A 25,547-nucleotide genomic window follows, 5' to 3' on the forward strand; every position below is an offset into this window, starting at 1 on the left:
GAAGTGCGTACGAGGTCAAATAAAGCACTCTTGAGTATGACTCTAAACATGTATGCTGTCGTTATTTCAGCATTGTGTGTAGCACTTAGCTACAATTGGTGATCCCAGTAGTCCAGATGCTTATTGGATCAACAATGACTGACTCATCCATACATGCAATCACATTGAAACTACTGACCACACGTGTTGTTTGACCAAGCTGAAGCCCAGTTTCAAATCCGGCAGCAACCTCAGTCTCGACACACTACACAGGAGACAGCAAGCCAAGTTGCAGACTTTATACAATCACCTCCAGAGAGGGCAAATATGCAGCTCATAAGGACCTTCAGCCTCTCACAGCACAAGCAAGGCGCAAGCAAGGATGGTTTGGTGGACAGACCCCCATCAGCATTAATGAATGAGGTGCTAACCCTGGCTGAAGGGCACATGTTCTGCGTCATGTTCGAGCAGGTGTTCTTGGACCAGCTACCCAAGGACATACACCTTCTACTGGCAGATGCTGATTTCAGTGACCCTGGGAAGGTTGCGCAGATGTGCTATGGAGAGTGCGGAAGCCATGGGCAGGTTACGATGCCCCACAAGCAGCAACAGGCCAGATTGGGCCCAGAAAGTGAGCGCACCCAACCAAGCGAGCAGGGGTGTTTTTACCACCAGCAATGGGGCACAGAAGCCTGATGTTGTCGCCTACCCTGCATGTTCCCGGGAAACATCGGAGCCAGTTGCCACTGATGGCTACAGTGGCTCGCCACCGGGTCAGCCTCCTGAACATCTGGGACAAACAGTCTGGACACCAGTTTCTGGTCGATACAGGAGCAGAGATCAGTATCCTGCCCCCGATGGGGCACTACACACACAGCAGGAAGACTGGACCCATTCTGAGGGTGGCAAATAGCAGCACAATACAGATCTACGGCACCCACACTATCCAACTGCAGTTTGGCAACAGCAAATTCACGTGGGATTTCACACAGACCACTGTGGCCCAACCACTCCTGGGGGCAGACTTTCTGCAAGCGCACAACCTGCTGGCCCATGCTAAAACATTATCCATGGATGAAGCCAAGTTACCAGCCCCACACCTGGACTCCATCACATTTTTAGAGGACGAGTTCACCAGGATTCTGGCGGAATTCCCATCAGTGCTGGCCCCACAGTTCATGTCAACCATGTTCAAGCATGGAGTGAAACATCACATATTGACACAGAGATCACCACTCCATGCCAAAGCACGGAAATTTCCCCCAGACAAGCTCCGCCTAGCGAAGGAGGAGTTCGAGGATGGAGGAATTGGTGATCATACAGCAATCCGACAGCCCATGGGCCTCCCCCTGTACGTGGTGCCAAAGGCAGCCAGGGGCTGGAGAACATGCGGGGACTACTGTTGGCTGAACGAGGCTACAACTCCAGACTGCAACCCCGTGCCACACATACAGGACTTCGCAGTGAACTTTTTTCCTTTATTTTTTGCATTTTTTTCAAAGTAGACCTTGCCCATGGATACCAGCAGATCCCGGTACACCACAAAGACGTCCCGTTCAGCTTATTTGAGTTCCTCCGTATGCCGTTCGGCTTGAAGAATGCCACACAGACACGGTGGACACGGTGGGTCACAACCTGGACTTTGCATTTATCTATCTGGATGATATCCTGATAGCCAGCAGAAAACGCCAGGGAACATTTATCCCACCTCTGCAATCTCTACACCCACCCGCCTGAGCGAGTTCAGCCTCATGATCAAACTGGCCAAATACCAGTTTAGACTTGACGCCATTGTATTCCTGGGCCTCAAGATTACCAAAGACGGCGTGATGCCACTGCCCGCTAAAGTAGACGCCATCCGACAATTTGCCAGGCCCAACACGATCAAGGACCTGCAGGAGTTTGTCGGCATGGTGAATTTCTATCACCGCTTCATTCCATCAGTGGCCTGCATCATGCGTCCCTTGTTCACTCCGATGTCGGGAAGGGCCAAAGACGTCACTTGGGCGACGCCTCTGCAGCTGGTTTCGTGCAAGCAAAGGAAGCCCTAGCAGATGCCAAACTGCTGACCCATCCATTTGGTCTCCACCTCCCTCACAGTGGACGCCTCTAACGTGGCAGTCGTTAGGGTGTTGGAACAGTTGATTGAAGGGCGCTGGAAGTCCTGGCATTCTGCAAACCTGCAAGGCTGCCCCAGTTTAAGAACAGTGCCTTCGACCAGGAGTTGTTGGTGCTGTACCTGGCCGTCTGATATTTCAGACACTCCTTAGAGGGCAGGCCGTTCACCGCTTTTACAGATCACAAGCCATTGACTTTCGCATTCATGAAAAGGTCAAATTCCTGGTCAGTGGCAACATCTGTCCTACATCTCCAAATACACAACAACTATCAAACATGTCTCGGGGGTGGACAATGTCATGGCAGACGCACTTTCCAGGCCGTGTCCCAGTGGTAGACATTGCAGTGCTGGCAGAAGCACAGCAAGCAGACGATGAAATGCCCAGCTACAGGACCGCAGTCTTGGGCTTACAATTACAAGACATACCAGTCAGCCCCGGTGGGAAGACCCTCCTGTGCGACATTGCTACTGGCCAGCCTCGCCCCATTGTCCTGGCAGCATAGAGATGGCAAGTTTTTAACTCCATACACGGAGTGTCACACCCATCTATCAGGACAACCGTCCGGATGGTCACCAACAGGTTCATGTGGCACGTGCTCAAGAAACAAGTCAGCGGATGGGCAAAAACGTGCACGCACTGCCAAGCAGCTAAGGTACAGCAGCAAGCCAAAGCCCCACTGCAGCAGTTTGCCCCCACCCGCAGAAGGTTTGACCACATCAATGTAGATATCATGAGGATCCTGCCGATGTTGCGAGGAACACAGTACCTCCTCACCATAGTGGATTGCTTCATGAGATGGCCGGAGGCAACCCCACTCATTGACACAACCATTGACTCCTGCGCCCGAGCGCTGATCGCAACCTGGGTGGCACGTTTTGAACTGCTGGCTGACGAAACTTCCGATAGAGGTGCTCAATCCACCTCCAGCCTGTGGTCAACCCTAACCAGCCTTTGAGGAATGCAGCTGCACCACACAACTGCAGTCAAACAGGATAAAGAGCGTTTCCACAGGCACCTAAAGTCAGCGCTCATGGCTCGCCTGAAGGGGTCCATCTGGGTAGACAAGCTTCCCTAGGTCCTCCTAGGAATCCACACAGCACCCAAGGAAGCTCTGGGCACATCGTCAGCTGAGTTGGTCTACGGAGCACCCCCGGTTGTTCCCAGCGAGTTTGTCCCAGCTCCACAGGGGCAAGAGGAAGAACCTGCAACGGTCCTGGACAAACGACGCAAGGGGCTCAGTATCCTGGCCCTCACACCGATATTACAGCACAGATAGACTCAGACCTGCATGTCCAAAGATCTGCAGAACTGTAAGTTCATTTTTGTAGGGTGGGGGGGGGTGGAAACACATTGGGCATCTTTGCAGAGACCATACAATGGGCCATTTAAGGTGCTTAAGAACAACTGGTCCACATTCATTTTGAACATGGGGGGAAGAGTCGGTCTTCACAATAGACCGACTTAAACCGGCCCACGTAGACTGGGCCCAGTTGGTGGAAGTCCAGGCACCACGGTGCAGGGGCAGACTGCCAAAACAGACTGATCCAGACTGAGTTTTGGGAGGGGCGTCACTGGTTCTGTGGGAGAAGGGGGGGGGGGCAGTCATGTGGTGGCCCAGTCACTATACACGCAAACCGGCTCCCAAAATGGCAGTCGCACATCAGCAAAGAGATGGCGCTGGGCTTCCTTCATCGAGGAGAGAAAGCCCACTCGCAGGAAGAACCCTTTGTATTCACCGACAACAGCAGAAACGGAAGTGTGTTTAACGTTGGTCCTGTAAGCCCAAATAAAATATTCTTGAGTACGACTCTAAATGTGGACATTTGTCGTTATTTCAGCGCTGTGTGCAGCACGACGCTACAAGTACACATTAAATGGTACATCAGTGGAAGGAGTAGATAGTTCCCATTTAAGCAGGTTAATAATCTTGAATTCTCAGTGTTCTACTAGCGCTCTCTTTCTGTTACGGCAAATGTTTGCAGTTGTGCATGTATCAATGGAGAAACATTTTTCTGAATGCTGTTGCTTTTGTTTCAGGATATATTGCCCCATGGAGTGGGAGATTCTATTCACTTTGGGATACAGGGTAAGAATCTCTTTAAGACCTCTTTTTATAATATACATGTGTGGGGCAAAGATGCAAGAGGTTGTGGTGGTGTGAGGAGTGGAGGAAACAAAGCCACCATGTTGAGGGTCATTAACGACTGTTTTTATTCAAATTCAGCACGCCCCTATAAGGGCAGCATGAGCTCATTCACCTGGTGCATTGTGACATCATAATCGCTGCCCAGGGTGCATGCTGGGAGGGATGCTGGAGTCCGAGAGAAACCTCTTGACGACACCATTTCCCCATGGGTGCCCCACCACATGGCAATACAACGGGGCCAGTTCGCCATGAGGATGTGCACCGCCACAAGATCATGATAACTGCTTTTGCATTTCAGATAGTGGTTACTCCAATTTTAATGTCTGAATAATGGTTTTATTGTATATAGTAATAACATGTTTTCAGAACAATAAAACATTTTAATGAAAGTCTAACTTTTTGTTAAATTTGTGGGTATTTCTCCTTCAGTCTTTTCCCCCAGAATATTCACCCATGGTTGTGCTTTTGGAGGTAGATGGAGCTAATTTGGATTGGCTGACCTTTTAGTGAATGAGCCACTTGAAGATCTTGTTGAGACATTTAGCTCGTGATTGAAATTGTTTCCTGGTGGACAGGAGTGCTCATTTTACTTTTTTTCAAAGGGACTATCAGTGTTGTCCCTTGCAGATCTCACCAACTCTTTCAGCTGGGAAGATGGACTATTGCATTTGAGAAAATGGGCTGCTACCGCTGCACTCTTTGTATTTCAGAGACTCCCATTGAGCTATTATAGATAGTGGGGTGGGGTTTTGACCTTTAACCTGAATCACCATGTTCAGGAACATTTGCTCCCCCTCCAACAGACTCGATCAGAGACTCATTGAAGGACTTTTACATTGCACATTACTTATTATTGAATATTTATGTTCTGTATTGGCTGGATCAGTCTGTTTTGGCAGTCTGCCCCTGCACCTGGACTTCCTCCAGCTGGGCCCAGTCTACGTGGGTCTATCGTGAAGACCTCCTCTTCTCCCCCGCCCCCCCATGTTCAAAACTAATGTGGACCAGTTGTTCTTAAGCATCTTAAATGGCCCCTTGTATGGTCTCTGCAAAGATGCCTGATGTGTTTCCACCTCCATCTTACAAAAACGAACTTACAGTTCTGCAGATCTTTGGACATGCAGGTCTGAGTCTATCCGTGCTGTAATGTCGGCGTGAGGCTCAGGATACTGAGCCTCTTGCGTCGTTTGTCCAGGACCGTTGCAGGTTCTTCATCTTGCCTCTGTGGAGCTGGGACAAACTCGCTGGGAACAACCAGGGGTGCTCCGTAGACCAACTCAGCTGACGATGTGTCCAGAGCTTCCTTGGGTGCTGTGTGGATTCCTACTGTTTCTTTTCTACATTTCTCTCGTTTGTATGTATATCTTGAGTACAATTTTTTTCTTTGCACTACCAGTAAGTAGAAATTCTGCCTGGCTCACAGGAGAATCTCAAGGTTGCATGTGATGTCATGAATGTACTCTGACAAACATGAACTTTGACCGAGGAGGTATTAAAAGGATTAGATATATATTTGCAGGACAGAACGGAACTTGGGTTCATGAGATCATGATTAGTTCCAGTTTACCTTGCGGCAATGAATAGTGAACTGAATGTCTTGTTGCACCCAGACCCTGTATTCTTCACCTGCCCCATTTCTCTTTGAATTGCTGATATAAGATTGGATGCTTAGTGGTGGATTCATCTTGTTTCACAGTCAGCCTTACGAGAATGTAGGACAACATAACTTTTTTTCTGCTTGGCGGCGGGGGGGGGAAGCAAGAAATTGTGGATCTTCAAATAAATACATAAAGAGCGGCTGGATGGAGAAAGATATTTTTAAGTCCAAGAAGTTTTGACAGTATGTTACAAGAGTGCCCCTCAAACTGCACTTCTTTCCAGCTGAAAAAGGTGGTGACATTAAACAATAAACCAAATAAGTCTAACTCCATTGATTGGAAACGTTTTGAAATCTAATGTAATGGAATGCAGCCTGCTAATACAAAACGGTTATTTTTTGTAATTGCATGATTTTGTTCAATATAGGTAAAGTGTGTACAAGCTAATCTTTAAGATTCATTATGTAGGTATGCAAAAATCCATATTCCCATCATTGCCTCAGTGTCTGAGCATCAACCTACAACGTGGGTTTCCTTCTTTTTTGATCTTCACATACTGGTCTGCACTTTCCCAGCTGGCCTGTGGTTCTGCATCAAAAACATCAACGATGAAAGAGTATTTGGTAAGGATTGATTTTCAGCTTGAAAATTTTACAAAATGGCATATGCATCTAAAGCTCAAGTCTGTGATTAATTGTGGCATTTTCAGCTAATTTAATTTTGATGATATTGTAAATTAGGTCCATAACTTGAAAATACACATTGTGAGAGCATGGAAATGAAAAAAAAGAGTGAGGAAGCTTTATTTTGATAGGAAAGTCTGCAGATGCTGGGGTTGTGGTGCAATGCACAAAAGTGCTGGAGAAACTCATTTAGTCACACAGCATCCATTGGAAGTCAAGGGAGGCCACCTCTCCTTCCTTATCCTTCTGTCTCCTTCCCTTCACTCTCCTTTGAAAGAGATACCCTCTCCCTCTCTTACCTCAGCTTTTTTTCTTCCTCCCTCCCACCAATGACCTCTTACTTGTTCCTGTGCTCCTCCCCCTTCCTTTTCCTCTCTCCCTCCCCCTTCTTTATTCAGGTGCCTGCCTGTCTGCATTTTGCTCATACCTTGATGCAAGGCTGAGGCACGAAATGTTGCTTACCCTTCCTATGTTTGCTGTGTGACCTACTGAGTTCCTCCACCACTTTTGTGTTTTAACAGAGTACAAGTTTGTTTCTCTGAATCTAACTCCAGCCTGATGTGGAAGCATGTTCTGCTTCTTGAGAGGGGTTAAGTTCATTATTATCACACAATTGTAAAGTGCAACTGGACAAAAACTGTTCTTTAGTGTAAAAACATGCAAACACTTTACATAGACAAAGCCCACGTATTTACAAGCGATTAAATGCAGTACATATAGAAAATAAATAAATAGTTACATAAATAGTAGAGTCTCGAGGGATTGCATGAGCAGTTCAGCAGTCTCCCTGCCCGTGGGAAGAAGCTGTTTCCCAGCCTGCTGGTTCTGGTTCTGATCCTCCTGTATCTCTTCCCCAATGGGAGTTAAGGAATAGGCTTTCCATTCCAAATATTAATTATCACCCAGAATCTCATGAAATGTCACGTACAAATGAAGTAGTAGTACCGTTGCAAGGATCACGCCAATAGTTTCTGAGGTGCCGATTATTTCTTAATCTTGAAGCACTAAAGTAATATGTAATATTACAAGTAATATGTTTATTTGAATCCAGTGTCTGATTTTTTTTTTTAACCTATCTGAGGTGGTAAAAGCACTAATGGGTGTGAGAAAACCTTCCCATTTTTAAGTGATAAATTTCATGACCATTCATTATGGTGATTGATGGAAAGCCCATTCTTTCGCTGAGTGTTGTGAATCCTGATATATCAGCTCAACCATACCATCTTCTGCAATATTTATGAAATGGCAGACATCTAAGTTTCCAATGTTTCCAAAAAAATGTCACACTTCATATTGAAAAATAATCATTCCTGAAAGACGTTGGGCTAAATCAATTCCTTGAGCATCTGCAGATTGAACGCTTCGATTGCTGTATTACCATTCAGTTTATTTTGTTTAATATGAAATATTGTGCCTCCCCCAACAAACAGGATGTGTTTGCAGGAAGTTATATTTCTGCAGACATTTAAAATTTGATTTAGATGTGCCGCTAGTTGGGGGAAAAAGGTCAATTGGCCACTCTGGAAATGTTAGTGTTTTCAAATCACGACATAACTGAAAATATATTATTTTCCTGAACTGATTTGATTATTTACTCTCAAATGGTGGTGTACAGCAGTGGTTCTCAACCTTTTCTCACCGCAGACCCCAAGTATTCTGTTACTTACCACAGACCACTTTGAATACTTTCCCTGACTGCTAACAAGAGTGTTTGCTTTGCGGGGGAAAACTTTGTTTTTGTATTTTTTTTGTCAAGTTAAATTTGCAACCTTGTTTTACAAATTACTTGCTGGTCTGAATTTGAGCAAAAACATGGAGACGTGAAAACCCATCTGATGAAATGGATTTCCTAGAATTAATTGAAATTCATAGTTCTTACTTTGAAGTTTTGTTTGTCTCATTCTGAGCCAGGCTGTTCCAAAACTCAAGAGTGGGTGAGAGTAACAGTTAAGCTAGTTACCAAATAAATTGTTTCGATAGATATTTATCTTGAGCTCTGCTTTGCCATTCTGTGTGTGAATATGGAAAATGGCCAATGTATACAAAGCAAATGTCTGTGTTTTTGCCAACTGGCAGATTGAAGCTAAATCCAAATGTATAATACCTATACATTCAATCCTAGTATCCAGAGGCGATTGCTGCTGGGAGCACTCACTTTGGGGTGATAGCAGTAAGAACACAGGAAGCTCAGCAGGTCAAACAGTGTCCTTTACATAGCAAAGGCAAAGATACATCACCAACGTTTTGGGTTTGAGCCCTTCATCAGAGTATGAGAAAATACCAGCAAGCATCCGAACAAAAGAGTAGGGGATGGTGGCAAAGGCAGGAGATGATAGGTGGAGAAAGGAGGGAGGGGATGGCAGCAATGAGGGGAAGGGGGAATGGCAGGGGTGTGTGCTTGAAAGCACTGGAAAGACAGGAAAAGGGGGAGGGGAAGAAAAGGCAGGCAGGTTTAATGGAAAGCAGTAAAGTCAATGGCTGGAGGGTGCCCAGATGGCAAATAAGATGTGGTTCCTCCAATCTGGGTGAGTCAGTACATAGGGCCATGGACAGACATGTGAACACGAGAGTGTGTCCCAGAATTGAAATGGTTAGCCATTTTCTCATACCTTGATGAAGGGCTCAAGCTCAAAACATCAGTTCTGTATCTTTGCCTGTGCCACATAAAGGACACGGTTTGAGGTTCTCCAGCATTTTGTGTTCTTACTTCAACCACGGTGTCTACAGAATTTTGTGATTTACTTTGGGGCAGGGAATGTTAGTTATTCCCACTTGAATGAAACATTTGTGACATTGTGAAAGTGAGGAACATAAGCTAACATTGATGATCTCAACTCTCTACAGTTGCCCTTTATGCAATCAGTGCCGTTTACTTTGCTGGAGTCATGGTACGCCTGATGCTGACTCTCACACCGGTTGTCTGCATGCTGTCTGCCATTGCTTTCTCCAATGTCTTTGAACACTATCTGGGTGATGACACACAGAGGGAGAGTCCACCTGTTGAAGACAGCAGTGATGAGGATGATAAGAGGAATTCTGGCAATCTCTACGACAAGGTGAGCAGCAGGGAATCAGTTGGACACAGAATCAATTCATTAAATCACCCCCAAAGGTGAGTATCGAGAGCTAATTCCATGCTGCCGCCAGGTACAAGTGTGTGGACATTGATCAAAAATACGACAAGTTTCTGCAGTTAGACTGTGTGATTGAAAACTTCCTTTGGGTACAGGTGCAGAAGGGAGAGGAGTGAACCGTCAGATTGGAGCCCTAATTGGAACCTTGTCCTGTTAGAAATTGGGAAGTTGGGCATGGTGGAAGAGGAGCGAAGCGAGTGGCAGAAGAGTAATAAGGTGGGCAGGCAAATTTAGTAGAGGCAGGGAACATTTAGATGGGAGGTGGTTGGTGGAAGATTGTTGTAAGTGAGGAAACCGGTTTGGTGGGTCTCAAAAGCAAGGACCCTGGACACACAGTTTTGGTAGCAAAGGATTTTATTTCCAGAAGACAAATGTAGGAAAATGGTAACAGAGACAACGCACACACACACACACACACACACACACACACACTGTACAGCAGCTGTGAGGAAAAACAGATCGGCAATAAAACAACGTGAACAATAACAAACGTGGGAAAAAAGTCAGGATGGTGATAAGCCATGTGCGCAGTTTAATAGCGAGCATGGGAAAAGTAATGGCAAAACGTGCTAACAATGAGGTGGGTACATACAATAATCAATGAAAAATCAATACGATGCCCTGCCACCCCTTGACTCAGTGCAGGCATATGTCAGTTCGAGTAGGGATATGAATTAAACACACCCAACCCTATTAACAGTGCACATCTTACCAACAATTTCTCCAGCACCTTTACATGGTTCTAGGCCTGGAGTGAAGCAGGGTGGTCCCAAGCTGGCAAAGAGAGGGAACAAAGCACACGTGGCACCTTTACAGTGCTGGGGGTGGGTGGGGGGCAGCCCAGATCATTAGCAGAGGACCAATGGCTCAATGCCAGGAAGGTTATTCCAGTTACAAGAGCCAATGGTCCTAGGCAGGCTGGAGTACCCAGCCCAGGTAATTCACAGAGAGGCCAATGACTTGGTGCCAGCAAGATTGAGCTGATTACAAAGGCCAATGGCCGAAGACTTAAGTACAAAGGAATTTAAATTGGTCACTGGCAATGTGAGCACTAATGGGTGGGGCGGGGTTAAACCTTGATTGGCAGGTGATGGTTCCTCCAATTAGGTAGGGGGCAGTGCTGTCACATGACAGTCACGACCCTTCCCACCACAAAGGTACAGTTAATTAAAAGAACCTACCTCTTGGATTTTCTGCTCTGAACTGATCAAGGCAGGGTGTCTTAGAATAGTGTGACCTAATTCACAGGCACTTACGAAGAATTTTCGTGATGTCCAAATGAATCTTGTTTGAGCAATCGTTTGCCGCCGCACACACAAAGGGCATTATAAGCCCAGGTATGATTCATGATCAGAAGCAGCTCATCCAATTTATGGAATGGCATAATTTGACACAGTGAATTGGAAGCGACTCTCTTTTGCTCGTCTTTCTCTGACTGTAAGGAGCACTGGGCAATTTCTGCTGATGGTGGAATTTTGCCTGCCTTACAGCAGACTAAATGCAATTTTGTGTGATGTTACATCTATTATATGGCAATAAAATATCTTGAATATCATTTGAATCTCATTCCACCCTGGGAAAAGAAGTGATGTTCATGTGCATGCTGTGCCTACATCCCAGGCCCATACTCTTTCCTTCACCACTGATCACATAAGGATGGATGGGTTTAAAAGAGGCCCTTGCATTTTTTAGCATGTGAAGAGAATAAACCACATATAGAGGGTAACTTCCTCTGAAGTTGGGCAATTCTAGATGTACATGTCTTCTGTTTGAGTTTTCTTTGAAGATGAGTCATTGGGGATTCCCATTTGATCAGGCATGTTTCAGGAGGTTGTGACAGTTTGGGGTATTTAGCACATGGTTCATCATTTCCTCCCTTTTAAAATAATTTATGGATAATGGCTTGTAATGGGATAGCAGTGATTAATTTACAGAACACTTTCTTAGCTTTCTGATATGGATTTGTGCATTATTATTTCTCTGTTGCTGTCCAGCAGAAGTAATTTAATACTATTTTCCCTAATTGCATTCAGAAAACATCCTATTAAATCACTTAATCCTCTCTTGTGAAAGAAATCCCTCAATTCATAAGAATCTTAATCAGAATTGTTGCACCCTAATGAATCCTCACCTACTGCCATTTTGTCCATTTTCTTCCTCTGAATGGATCACTCAAAATTGTGTACTGTGTTCCAACAATGACTTGATTATGTCATTTCCTCATTGCATGAAATACAATTTTCAAGGGTTTTGTTAGCATCTTCTTGCGATGGCCTTTGTTAATTGTCATAAAATGTCTTCTTCATCTCCATCCTAGTCAAACCATGTCACTGAAGATGTATTTTAATAGCTTTGAACATGTCTGCCCCAAGAGATGTTTCAAGTCATTACATGTGTCCTGATCGCTCATTGTTCACAAAAAAAAACTCAGTCCCTAGTCTGCACCTGAAAGATTTTCATTATTCCTCCATGGCAAATGGTGTTGGTATTTAAGCATAAATGTGATTTCAAGCAAGCAGCGCGCCAACATCAACCCTTTCAGATCACGTTTACCCAGAGCTATTGTGTTCTGCTTGATTTACCCTCATTCCCCTGTCTTATTTTTTCAAATCTCTCAACAGTTATTCAATGATCTTGCAGATTGAAATTTGTTTTATCTTGATACTAGATTAGTTTTGCATTCTTCCAACAAAGTCTGTCTCTAATAAACTGGGCATTCCCTTTTGTTATTTAGCTTGTATAAATCTTGCTTAAAGCTTTGTTCTACTTGTGTGCAAAATAATTTTTGTCATAAGAAGTGAAAAGTGTTGTATAGGATGTAACTAGAATCTTTGTGTAAAATAGATTGGAAGAAAAGCTTTTGGCAACCTGTCTCACTAATTTCCACAGGCGGGCAAAGTGAGAAAGCACGTCTCTGAACAAGAGAAGACTGAAGAGGGACTCGGTCCAAACATCAAGAGTATTGTGACCATGCTCATGCTGATGTTACTAATGATGTTTGCTGTGCACTGTACCTGGGTCACAAGCAATGCCTATTCAAGCCCAAGTGTCGTCCTGGCTTCATACAATCACGATGGGTAGGTCATAAATTTATTTATTTTTCTTTATCTTTTGTTAATTGATTGTTCTTTGTTCCTGGTGACATTTTGGTTTAGATTGTAATCGATATTTCATTAGTGGCCTTGAGAAATGAGCATCTTCATGTGTATTCTTTCACGTCATGACTACCTTTTTCTGAGGGGGAGGGGAGATTTTCTAGTTTCCCAAATGTAAAATGGAGATTTGGAGTATTGTTTAAGTTCTGTGATTGTTGGTTTTAATGAGATGCTTCCAGTGGTGATCCTATATTTGGCACTCTTTATGCTTGGAATACAATTTTGTGAATTTTTCTGTCTTTTTTATGAATTATCTATTGTCTTGCACTTTTGAAGCAGATGTATCCAAAAAAGATAATACAAATTGACAGAGCCAGAGAAGAATGACCGGGTCTTAAGCATCGAATGGATGTGGAGAGTTTTAGAGCACAAAAAACTAGTCCTTTGGCCCAACTCCTTCATGATGTCTATCTGAACCAATCCCATTTGCCCATGCTTGGCACACATCTCTCTAAACCTTTCCAATCCATGTATCTGTCCAAGTGTCTTTTCAACTTTGTAATTGCATCTGTCTTTCCCACCTCCTCTGTCAGCTCATTCCCACTATTGTGTGAAAAACTCGCTGCTGAGAATCCCTCAAAATTTACAATGTATGTCCAAATTTAAATTTAATTTGAATCTTCCAAGAAACAAATACCTGCTATTTTTTTTTGTTGTTGTTGTTGACTCCCCAACACTATCTGCCCTACCTTTGCCCATTGTAATTTTATGAACCTCTAAGGCCACCTCTTAGCTTCCTTTGCTCCAAGGAGAAAGGTCCCAGCCTATCCCATAACATGAAAATCCAGTCCAGGTAACCAATTGAGGCCACCCTCAAGTTGGAGGAACAGCATCCTTTATTTTGTCTTGGCAGTCTCCAACCAGACTGCCTCAATATCAATCTTCAATTTCTGTTAAACCTTCCCCCAGCCTCTCTCTTTCCCTTCTGTCTCCCTTCCACTCGCTCCCCATCACCTTCTCTTCCATGTGTTACTTTTTTTTTAAACTATCTACCCTCTCCCCCATTACTTCTCAGCTTCTTCTCTTCTACCTTCCCACTTGTATCCTACCTTTTGCCTGTGCTCCTCCTCTTCCATCCTTCTCCCCTGCCCCTCCCTCCACCTTTTAATTCAGACATCCACCTGTTTTTCCAGATTTCAGTCAAAGGGCTCAAGCCTTTTTCTTCCTCTGGATGTTGTGTTACCTGTTGAGTTTCTCCAAAGCTTTGGTAAATTGCACTCTACCCCAGCATCTGCAGATTTTCTTGTTTAACTCCTCTGTACCCTAATCCATGTTATCATAATCCATAAAAACAGTCATCAGTTCTGACAAAAGCCCTTGTCAGAGCTAAGGTGGAAGTCATTGGGAGCACTTTTTGAGAAACTGAAAATTCTAAATACCCTTTGAATTATTCACATAAGGAAGCTGTCTTTGTTTCTTGTCTGTATCAGAGCAGACATCTCTGTGTTTGATTCCAGAAAGACATTCCATGCTTTCTCTCAAGTCAAGTTTATTGTCATCTGATTGCAAAGCACACACAGACAAACAATACATATGCAGGACAAGTATTCTTTCTTTTCTTTGGCTTGGCTTCGCGGATGAAGATTTATGGAGGGGTATGTCCACGTCTGCTGCAGGCTCGTTAGTGACTGACAAGTCAGATGCAGGACAGGCAGGCACAGTTGCAGCAGTTGCAAGGGAAAATTGGTTGGTTGGTTGGGGTTGGGTGTTGGGTTTTTCCTCCTTTGTCTTTTGTCAGTGAGGTGGGCTCTGTGGTCTTCTTCAAAGGAGGTTGCTGCCCGCCAAAATGTGAGGCACCAAGATGCATGGTTGGAGGTGATATCAGCCCACTGGCAGTGGTCAATGGATTCTTTTTCTTTGGCTTAGCTTCGCGGACGAAGATTTATGGAGGGGTAAATGTCCACGTCAGCTGCAGGCTCGTTTGTGGCTGACAAGTCCGATGCGGGACAGGCAGGCACGGTTGCAGCGATTGCAAGGGAAAATTGGTTGGTTGGGGTTGGGTGTTGGGTTTTTCCTCCTTTGTCTTTTGTCAGTGAGGTGGGCTCTGCGGTCTTCTTCAAAGGAGGTTGCTGCCCGCTGAACTGTGAGGCGCCAAGATGCACGGTTGGAGGCGATATCAGCCCACTGGCGGTGGTCAATGTGGCAGGCACCAAGAGATTTCTTTAGGCAGTCCTTGTACCTCTTCTTTGGTGCACCTCTGTCACGGTGGCCAGTGGAGAGCTCGCCATATAACACAAACTTGGGAAGACGATGGTCCTCCATTCTGGAGATGTGACCTACCCGGTGCAGTTGGATCTTCAGCAGCATGGATTCGATGCAGTCGGCCTCTGCCATCTCGAGTACTTCGATGTTGGAGATGAAGTCGCTCCAATGAATGTTGAGGATGGAGCGGAGTCAACGCTGGTGGAAGCGTTCTAGGAGCCATAGGTGAAGCCGGTAGAGGACCCATGATTCGGAGCCAAACAGGAGTGTGGGTATGACAACGGCTCTGTATACGCTAATCTTTGAGGTTTTTCAGTTGGTTGTTTTTCCAGACTCTTTTGTGTAGTCTTCCAAAGGCGCAATTTGCCTTGGCGAGTCTGTTGTCTATCTCGTTGTCAATCCTTGCATCCGATGAAATGGTTCAGCCAAGATAGGTAAACTGGTTGACTGTTTTGAGTTTTGTGTGCCCGATGGAGATGTGGGGGCGCTGGTAGTCATGGTGGGGAGCTGGCTGATGGAGGACCTCAGTTTTCTTCAGGCTGACTTCCAGACCAAACATTTTGGCAGTTTCCGCAAAACAGGACGTCAAGCGCTGAAGAGCTGGCTCTGAATAGGCAACTAAAGCGGCATCGACTGCAAAGAATAGTTCATGGACAAGTTGCTCTTGTGTCTTGGTGTGAGCTTGCAGGCACCTCAGATTGAAGAGACTGCCATCCGTGATGTATTAATGTCAATGTATTAATGTACATATATATAGCTGTCCTCACCCTGATGGTGTTGGCTCTGATCCTCCTGTATCTCTTTCTCAACACGAGCACCTGAAAGATGCTGTGTGCAGGTTAGAAGGGGTACTCAATGATTTTGTGTGCCCTCTTCAGACAACGATCCCACTAGATCACATCAATTGGGGGTGGGGAGGAGACTCCAGATTCTGATCCATTTCTCTGCAGCAACTGTGACACTCTCGATAGATCTCCTGTGGATGGTTGACATAATGGTGGCCGGTAGCCTTGCCCGCTTCAGTCTTCTCAGGAAGTGCAATCACTGTTATGCCTTCCTGACAAGTGAGGAAGATGTTCAGTGTCTATGATATGTCACTAGTTAAGTGAACTCCAAGGAACTTTGTGCTCTCCGCTACAGAGATGTTGACGTGTAGTGGAGGGTGGTCGTTCCTGGTTCTCTTGGACCTTATCACAAGATTTTCTGCATTTCCTCTGTCGTGTGTCTCGTTGTTGCTGATGAGGCCTACTACTGTTGTATCAGCTGCAAACTTGATGGCCCTGTCAAAGCTGGATCAGTAGCGTGAACAGGAGCGGGCTGAGCACACAGCCCTGAGGTGCGCCAGTGCTCAGCGTGATGGTGCTTGATATTCTGCTACCGACCCGGACAGACTATGGTCTTTCCGTTAGGAAGTCCAGGATCCAGTGACAGAGAGGGGTGTTAAGTCCCAGCGAGGACAGGTTCTCCACCAGCCTCTGGGAAATGATTGTATTAAACGCCAAGCTGGCTATTTGATCTGAATCTATCAATAAAATAGAGCAAAGATTTTCTAATTAATCTATTTTCAATTTAATTTTATGTGGAAATTAACAAAATCTCTTTAAGGATAGAAATGACTCCTTTCAATTCACACACTTTTGTAATCAAATAGTTTTGTAATTAGGAAATAGGATTTTCTAGATGAGGGAAGATTGAGATTGGGCACTACCTGTGGAAAGAAAAACCGAGTTTACACTTCAGTACCTAGAGTCTTCATCAGAACCGTCCTGGAGCAAAGTTAACTCTGCTTCTCTTTCCCAAGATGCAGCCTGATTTGTTCAAGTGCTCCCAACATTTTCTGTTTTTATTACAGATCTCCAATTGCAGTTATGATTTTCAGAGATCTATTTAATTTGTCTCCTGAACTCCACAGGGTATAGTTTTAAGAGGGCTAAATCTTTATATTTAAATTTAATCTATTTTTAAATTTAGACATACAGCACGGTAACAGGCCATTTTGGCCCTTGAATCCTACCGCACAATTTACACCCAATTAACCAACACCCCAGTTCGTTTTGAACGGTGGGAGGAAACCGGAGACCCCAGGGAAAACCCACGCAGACACAGGGAGAACGTACACATTCCTTACAGACAGCGCCGGGATTTGAACCCTGATCCCAATCACTGCCACTGTAAAGGTGTTGCACTAACCGCTACTGTTGAGTAATTTTAGTCATCTGGTTTTCTTTATTATTAATGCACCAAAAACAGTCTTGGAAATGTGATTGTTTTATTATGAAGTCAAACTGTCGGTTTTTTTTAAAGAAGTCTTAATCTTTGCTCAGAGCAATGCTAAAAAGAGAAATGTTGTAAACAGCATCTTGATAGATGATTTGAATATTTAATTTTCTCTACTAGAATGTCTAATCTGAAAAGCATTTTTGTAATAAGTATAACTTTTTTTAATAAAAAGAACACGCAATATTCTCGATGACTTCCGTGAGGCATATTATTGGTTGCGACAAAATACAGATGAGCACGTTCGAGTGATGTCCTGGTGGGATTATGGGTATCAAATTGCGGGAATGGCTAATCGGACAACGCTGGTAGATAACAACACATGGAATAACAGCCATATTGCTCTGGTAAGTAGCTCAAAGACAAACACTTTGATCTTTTGAGTTAGCCTTAAAAAAAAATGTCAATCTCTTGTTTGTCTCCTCTGAACCCCTTGGGCCTATTTTTTTATATCCAGGTGAGGCATTGCTGTTTGACTTGGGCTTTCACCATCTCAACAATGGCTATGCCTCAAAAGTGAATTGATTAGTCGTTAACTATTTTGCATTGTCCTTCAGAACAAAAGGTACCTGTATAGAGAATAGGCCACTGTAATAGTACTTTTTTTGGCTATCATGTATGCATACCTATATGAATCGCACGCACTCACTCACTCACGCACACACACACACATGCCCCATACTTTATCTATAGCCTTGCAAGAAAATTCTCATTCTTTTGAAATCTGCTGTTGAATTTGCTTTCTCCACTTTTTACTGACCATAGAAGTGCTTTCAATCCTTTAGTCTATTTTGTATCCATGCACTTGATGTTCATTTATTCCCAAGAACACTGATTTTGGTAACCTGCCTATTACCTACTCACTAAATTACACTAACTGCTAAAGAACTCAAAATTCACCAGTTGTCTTTTTATCGATACATACCAATTTTATTTATTAACGATATTTTTCCAATAGGAATTTATTACTTATGCAGACTTAAATTTGCTCGCCTCTTTAGACAGATTAGTTGTCAGGTTTATCTCCTATGTGATTAGGGGTGTGATGTTTGCAGTCTCCAATGACGGTCCCTTTTTATTAACATATTTGTTAATAATCATGACATAAGAAGTGGGACAAGAGTGCATTCAAATCTGCTCCGCTATTCAATAAGGACATTGCCCAGCTTCTAGCTGAACTCCATTCTCCAATCCTATTATCATATCCCTTAATTTTCTACTGATCTCTGTCTAAAATAGTATGGTTGTTAAGGGAGCATCCAGAGAATTTCAAAGATGCGTAACCCAGTGAAGGAATTTCTCCTTCCCTCATTGGAGACCTTCTATTCTGAGTCTATTTCATTTTTCATTCCTCAACTAAGAAATAGAGACTAGCCGGACCAACACAGCCAACTCCTGTAAGAAGTGTATTCATCGCAACTCAATCAACTCCAATTTGCATGATTTTTCCCTTGTAAATCGGCTGTCTTGTTCCAGTTACCTCTTGCAAACAATGTTGGCCACAATTCTCCTCCTTTGGTAAAGAGGGCAAAATAACACGAGCTGGATTCACCAAAACCCTGTGTTGCACAGGACTTCCTATCTTTTTGTGTTCCAACACCCTCAGTGAAATGCATTTTCATTCCTGATTACTTGCTAAATCTATCGGAATCTCCAGATCCTCCCAAATTACAGCATTAACTAAATATCTCCTTTTATCAAAAAAAATGTTTTTCATGCCCTCCTTCTCTCGTACCAATCTATTTTCCACCTTATTGTAAAGAGAGGGAAACACAGTGGGTTTGTTTTTCCATTCCCAACCAGTGACTCCAATTAGAGCGGATTCAAAAACCACTGCTCATAGTTCTTGCATTTGGGCTGAAGGCCAAATGTTTGGTGAATTTGAAGATAAACTAGAAAGGGGTCACTGCCCTGCCCTCTGAGTTGCAAAATCGCTCTGTCGTGGAGCAGATGTGCAGAAATGAGTGTCCAAAGATTTTGGTTATGGCTTGTGTCAGTCCTTGTTTCTTCAGATATCACTTTTGCAAAGAAAGTCTAACATTCAGCATATTTGTCATTCAGGTTGGAAAAGCAATGTCATCTAACGAGAGTGCAGCCTACCAGATAATGCAGAGTCTGGACGTGGACTATGTTCTCATTATATTTGGTGGAGTGATTGGCTATTCTGGTGATGATATCAACAAGTTTCTTTGGATGGTCAGGATAGCAGAAGGAGAGCATCCAAAAGATATCCGGGTAAAGAAATGCCTTTTGGTTAAAGATGTGTTGAATTAATGACCTCTGCTGCTTTGCTAATTGGCAACTTTGGTGCTTAATCACAGGAAAGTGACTACTTCACACCCCAGGGAGAGTTCCGTGTCGATAAGGCTGGTTCGCCAACTTTACTGAACTGTTTAATGTACAAGATGTCCTACTACAGATTTGGAGAGATGCAGGTGAATGAGAGTCATGAATGCCATTTCTTGCAAAGCTTTGGATAATTTGATTGTCATTTCACCCTTTTGAGACTATGGATGGATCATACATAGGATTTTATTTAAGAAGTTGAGTATGTTCCTGAAACTATCTGTTGCACTTTCTGAAAATTAAAACCTCAGCACTCTTTAAACTCAAATACACTGCCACCCTCTTGTTTGAAAATCCTGATGGTTTGGCATCTGCTACATATTATTCTGTTTTCTGTACTCCCTTTACCATTGCCAGATTCAGGAACAGCTGCTACCCGTCCACCATCAGACTCCTTAACCACACCCTCAATCAGACACTCATTTAAGGACTCTTACTCGTGCACTTTATTGATTTTTTTTTAAATTATTGCACAGTTTACATTCATTATGTTTACAGCTCTTTATTTGTTTACACGTATACGCAGTCTACAGTTTTTTTTACACTATCAGCAAGTGGTAATTCTGCCGTGCCCACAGAAAAAGAATCTCAAGGTTGTATGTGATGTCATGTATGGACTCTTGACAATAAATCTGAAATCTGTACTCCCTTTAAACCCACTGGTTCCCCAGGTCCCTCACACATTTTTAAACTCACTAGGGCTGCATTGCCCTGCTCCATTCAAAGTTAGTCACCCCAATTCCCACGGTTCATGTATTCTCACTGGAGCCATGTTCCCATGCTCCCTTTCCTGAATATTCCCAGACTGAGGTAGATTTTGGACTGTAACGGAATGGGATCCACACGGATCAAATGGGAAAGTCGTGAGGCCAATGATCGCATCATCCAATTTCCTGTTAGAGCTAAAGTCTGAAAATCCAACCACTGGAGGACCTGGACTTCTCAAACTCTCGGCTTTTGCGTGGGTACATTGTGATGGCACCACGGATGCACTGCCCAAGGATCCAGAAAACCCCCCAAAAAAATGCAGACCAACTCGATCTGGATTTTGGGACTTTTACTGTCGATGTCAGAGTGGGTTCAAAAAGACGTGTGGTGTATCACTGCTTACAGTTTGTGCATTTGGGCTCAAGGTGAAGTGTTTGGTGAATTTGCAAAGGAACCAGAATAAATGCACCTTCAGCATGGAACAGGGGAAAAGATGACTCGGAGTTGAGAACTAATGGGTTGAGGAAATTTAGAAAAGAGGAACTTTAAGGCAGGTTCATAGTTGGGAGAGATAACTTGTCTGAGTGACTAATTAATTTAATGTTAAGGTAAATTCATAGAGGTGTTCTTGTTCACAGCTGGATTTCCGAACACCTCCAGGGTTCGACCGCACGAGAAATGCTGAAATCGGCAACAAAGACATCAAATTCAAGCACCTGGAAGAAGCGTTCACTTCGGAGCATTGGCTTGTGAGAATTTACAAAGTCAAGAAGCTGGACAACCGAGAGAAACTTGACCATAAACCAAGAGTAACTAGTATAATGCCCAAACAGAAGTATTTATCAAAAAAGGTGGGGTAGTCTTCTGAGCTCAGAACTTTGTACATAATAAAGGTTTGCTTCAGTTGCCAAAATATTCCTCAAAATCCAGAGTGTGGCTGAATGTTCGGTTTGTGAAGAAACCAAGTAAAAAATTCATTTTTAAAAAATATTCAGGATGTAATTTCTTCCCATAACTTCTCTATTGGTCAAGTGTCATTTGTGCCCTGTGTGTACACGGGGTTGTGTGGGGCAAGGGCATTTCTCATTGAGTGTTCTTGTTTGTCTCTCATCGATAAAGCTGTTATTGATATTTTGTGCCAATAAATGGCCGCCTTAGCACATACTGCATAATTTGTTGCCATGATAGATAGCTGTCACGTCACGTTGGGAGAATCTCTCATAAATTTGATTTGGTACTATGAAAACCCCTCAACACACTTGAAGCCAGATTATTTTATACATCGATTCAGCACCTCCAGTTTGTTTTTCCCCCCTCAGGATATGTTTCCACAATATATTACGATTATTTTTATTTTGAGAAAGCAACCAGCCACAGGGGGAAAAAAAATACCAAACACTTCTGTGAATATGCCTTTAATAACCTGTTTCTCTCCCCAGACCCTTTTTTGTTTGGGGGGAAAAAAATATGGCAAGACTAGAAGAAGGCCTTTATTTTCTAATTAATGTGCTAACTTGGTTTGAAATATTGGTGACAATTGTAGGCTATAAATTAGTAATGTTGTCCATCTTTATGCCCTAGACTTCTAAAAGAAAGCGTGGGTATGTGAAGAACAAACTGGCACTGAAGAAAGGCAAGCGATCCAGCAGGAAGACCAACTAAAGCATCTGCGCGCCCTGACAACAGGCAGTTGTCCATATGACAACCAGTCTTTGCCTTTACCTACAATCGATTCCATTGCAGCACAGAGTTGCATGCATTGCTCAAGAGATTCTGAGAGTGTCAGCCCCATAAATCTATTGGTTGTACATTGGCACCTGTTTATAGAGCCATATTTGATTGTGTTGGCAAGGCAGACAGCTGCTGTCCAGGGTAGCAGCCAAATTCTGATTGGTACATATTATCCTTCATATAATTTTTTTTTAAATAAAAATGAGAATGGGCTAACTGCACCAAAGAACCCTGCTCTTTCTTATCACTGGTACATGTGTACTTTCCAACCATTTGAAAGGGGCAACAAGAAGAGTCTCCACAATTTATTTTATTCAGGTGAGATTAATCTTAAAATGATGGGAACTAGTGACTTCAGATAACTTAAATATATTGTACAAGGTTGGTTGGCATTCTCTGGTCCTGAACGGACATGATCATTGTTTTTTAGCACAGTACGCCGTTGGTAAAGAAAAACCTCACCATTTGAAGGAAGGGGACGAGTGGTTTGCCAGCATCCTCGTTCTTCTTTGCCCTCCATTGAAAATGCACGATTATGTGGGAAGGTGGGAGGTTTGGAATTCAACAAGAGGATCGGAAGGATTAGTGAAAAACTTAGTGGCGCAGAAGGCTGGCAGCTACACATCTGCTCTCCTACCTATTAGAAACTGAAAGGGAGAGGGTTTCCTCTTTGTCACAGACATGTTCATTACTTTGTGCTTTTTTTTTGTCACATTATTTGCCTTTTAAAGAGTAATTAGTTTCATAATGAGAGAAAAGAGAATGATTTCTGACATAGGGCTCTAAAACATTTCATATGTAGTTGTTGGATCCGAATACTCAGGAGACTTTTATCTGCCAGTTTTATTTATGGCTGCACATTTGATTATATTGGGGATGCCAGTGGGTGATTTAACACGAGCAACCCCTGTTTCTGTCCCTTGATTAGCTCAGACCCAGACAAATTTCCCCTACAAATTAAAAAAAAAGGCAATGTGTATTAATCTGAGAGGAATTCAAGAGAATCAGTGCACTATTGGTAAAATTTGGAGGCAGACAAATCTTATCATTGTATTGAACCATTTTGTCGATTTTTATTTCTGTAGAGAATGTCCAGACTTGATTCAACCTTTTAAAAAGCCTCTTTTACTATGAGGTGACGTGAGTAATAAACGCAGTTGGGTACCACTCACTCTTAACATTTAGTTGATGTTCTTTCTTCCCAAAAGGGTTAAAATAGTGATTTTTCTGTGTATGCAGGGCTCTTCAATGCAAAAAATAATTAGCTGCAAATGCTATTGGTGTAAAAAAAAACAAATTAAAGAATAGTATGTACCATATTTTGAAGACGTTTGTAAATTAAATTGTGCAGTACATGCCTTATTGCTGCTTCTGGATTGTATTTTTTTTACTGTTTTATTTGATTGAGTGGGTGTGAGGGTAGTCTTCATTTCCTACTTGTTTTTTTTTAATGTTTCAGACTTATGGTTACAGTAACATTTAGTCTCTGTGATCCAAAGTAAACTAAAATGGTGACTGCATTTATTATGGGGAGGACAAAGGCACAGGAAAGCATTTTTACATTATTGCTTAGTTTTCATTTTGGATCTGTTGTTCACTGTAGCCAAAATAAACGTTAAAATGAAATTTTGTGTTAAAGAGAAAAAAAAACGGTCTTTTTTACCTAATTTCATCGTGGCGCATGATTTTTTAAAAAATCCCTGCATGTGTATTTTGATTATCGTTTGGGAGTGTGCTAGCAAACTGCTTCAAGTTAGGAAAACATTTTGCAATTTTAAAACTGCTACAACCTCCTTGCATTTTGGTCCTGGTCTACTTGTCTGTTGGTGGGATGCTGTTTGTCTTGTTTTAGATCATCATTTTTCACAAAACAACATAGTTTAATGCCGTGAGTTGTGCAATTATCTCCACAAAACCATGGGCATAGTTTAAATAAAAACACAAGAATGCTGGAGGAACATAGGAGATAAAGATATTTATGCACCAATGTTTTGGGCCTGAGCCCAGAACATCAGTTGCACATCCTTACTTCCTACGGATGCTGCGAGACAACCTGAGTTCCTCCAGCATTCTTGAGTTTTTACTACAATCACAGCATCTGCGGACTTGTAGAGTTTCCAAGATGTAGTTTAACACTTTGTTATAACCCTGCCACATAATGTTTTTCTGAAGGCATGCTGTGCAGATTTTGCAATAAACTGTGTTGACAGATAATGCCACTGAAACTGAAAAATGGCCAAGTACGCTTCAAGGATGTCTATTATACAGAATTTAACACAGAGCCATATAGAGATAGATTAGGGCAATCTTTATCAAAGAGATGGGTTTTAAAGAACATTTTAGAGGAAAGATAAATGGAGAGACACTTTACATATATAGTAAAACCCCTGGTATTTAGCACTTATAGGGATTGCCAGATAAGCGAATTTTCCGTTTGGCTGAGACTGCATGTTGCACAAACCAATTTTGAACTTCATTTTTTTTTTTAAACCTGTTTATTTCCTGTGAATTTCTTGCTAGCTGCTTGAATTCTGGATATCAGGTTTTTATTGTACATCATGATAGCAAGGGAGTTCCAGAAAGCTTCAGGCTCAACAACCACTGATGGACCAGGAGTGGAGCATTGCAGAGGATCATAGAACTTGGTTGGAGAATGCAAAATGCCCTTGAAGATATTTGATTGAGGAAGAAAATCAAATGCATGTCCTAGCTGTGGTGAGTAGACAGGCTGGATTTTTTGCACGGTTCTGGATCTTTGCACAGCTTTCAGGAGGTGAACATCTGGCCAGATGTTGAAGTCGAACCATTGTTCTTAAACTGTGTTAGTTGCCTGTGGAAAACCCCGGGGTGTAATTGAATTTTGACTTGGGATCTTCCCACATTGGTAATGTGAACTGGTCTTTTCTCTTTGTATAATTGCAATCCGCGAGTATCTGCTGGTACGTTTATTTTCAGCATTGTAATAGCATTCTGAATTTCCTCTCCTAGTTACCTGCTCATGTCACTTAGGGAATCCCGAGGAGATCTTCAGCAAGCATTGTTTTACAGCCAAGATGGATCTGCTGGAAATGTGCCAACAATAGGTTACGATTTTTCCTTTTTGATTGAACAGTTACCACTCTGCTGCCACTCTCATGTGTTTTAGAGGGGTTTTCCTGGCCATTGTGATGGACATGAAAAATGCCTCCGATTCTTGCTTTGAGACCTGAGGGTTTTGGCAGGAAGATGAACTCAGAACTGTGTTCATTTGGGGGCTTGGTTTTATTGAATTAGGAGAAAAGCAGGCAGCTGCTGTACACATTGTGGCTGCGGAGAGGTTATTGCTCTTTAATAAGAACTACACGATGACAACCTGGCCCTTTGAGCTGAACCAGGAATCCTGCAGCACTGAAGAGGCATCTTATTAACAGGTAAGTTGTTAAGTGTCATTACTCCAGAACTGCAATGTAATTCTGCTACTGTACGCCC

The 25,547-nt window shown here is 43.0% G+C and overlaps 1 protein-coding gene across 1 annotated transcript in view; it reads left to right on the forward strand.

Moving 5' to 3' along the window:
- The window catches only part of stt3b (STT3 oligosaccharyltransferase complex catalytic subunit B), a 108,154-nt gene extending 84,713 nt beyond the window's left edge, over window positions 1-23,441 (forward strand). Inside the window, exons 8-16 of the mRNA XM_069907339.1 lie at window positions 4,137-4,185; window positions 6,312-6,466; window positions 9,371-9,582; window positions 12,550-12,737; window positions 17,470-17,641; window positions 19,356-19,529; window positions 19,616-19,729; window positions 20,987-21,199; window positions 21,930-23,441. Coding sequence (XP_069763440.1) covers window positions 4,137-4,185; window positions 6,312-6,466; window positions 9,371-9,582; window positions 12,550-12,737; window positions 17,470-17,641; window positions 19,356-19,529; window positions 19,616-19,729; window positions 20,987-21,199; window positions 21,930-22,010 — 1,358 coding nt within the window. The 3' untranslated portion in view covers window positions 22,011-23,441. The remainder of the gene's footprint in view (window positions 1-4,136; window positions 4,186-6,311; window positions 6,467-9,370; window positions 9,583-12,549; window positions 12,738-17,469; window positions 17,642-19,355; window positions 19,530-19,615; window positions 19,730-20,986; window positions 21,200-21,929) is intronic.
- The last annotated feature ends 2,106 nt before the right edge of the window (window positions 23,442-25,547 follow it).

Source organism: Narcine bancroftii, chromosome 1, assembly GCF_036971445.1.
Source record: "Narcine bancroftii isolate sNarBan1 chromosome 1, sNarBan1.hap1, whole genome shotgun sequence".
Classification (NCBI taxonomy): Eukaryota; Metazoa; Chordata; class Chondrichthyes; order Torpediniformes; family Narcinidae; genus Narcine; species Narcine bancroftii.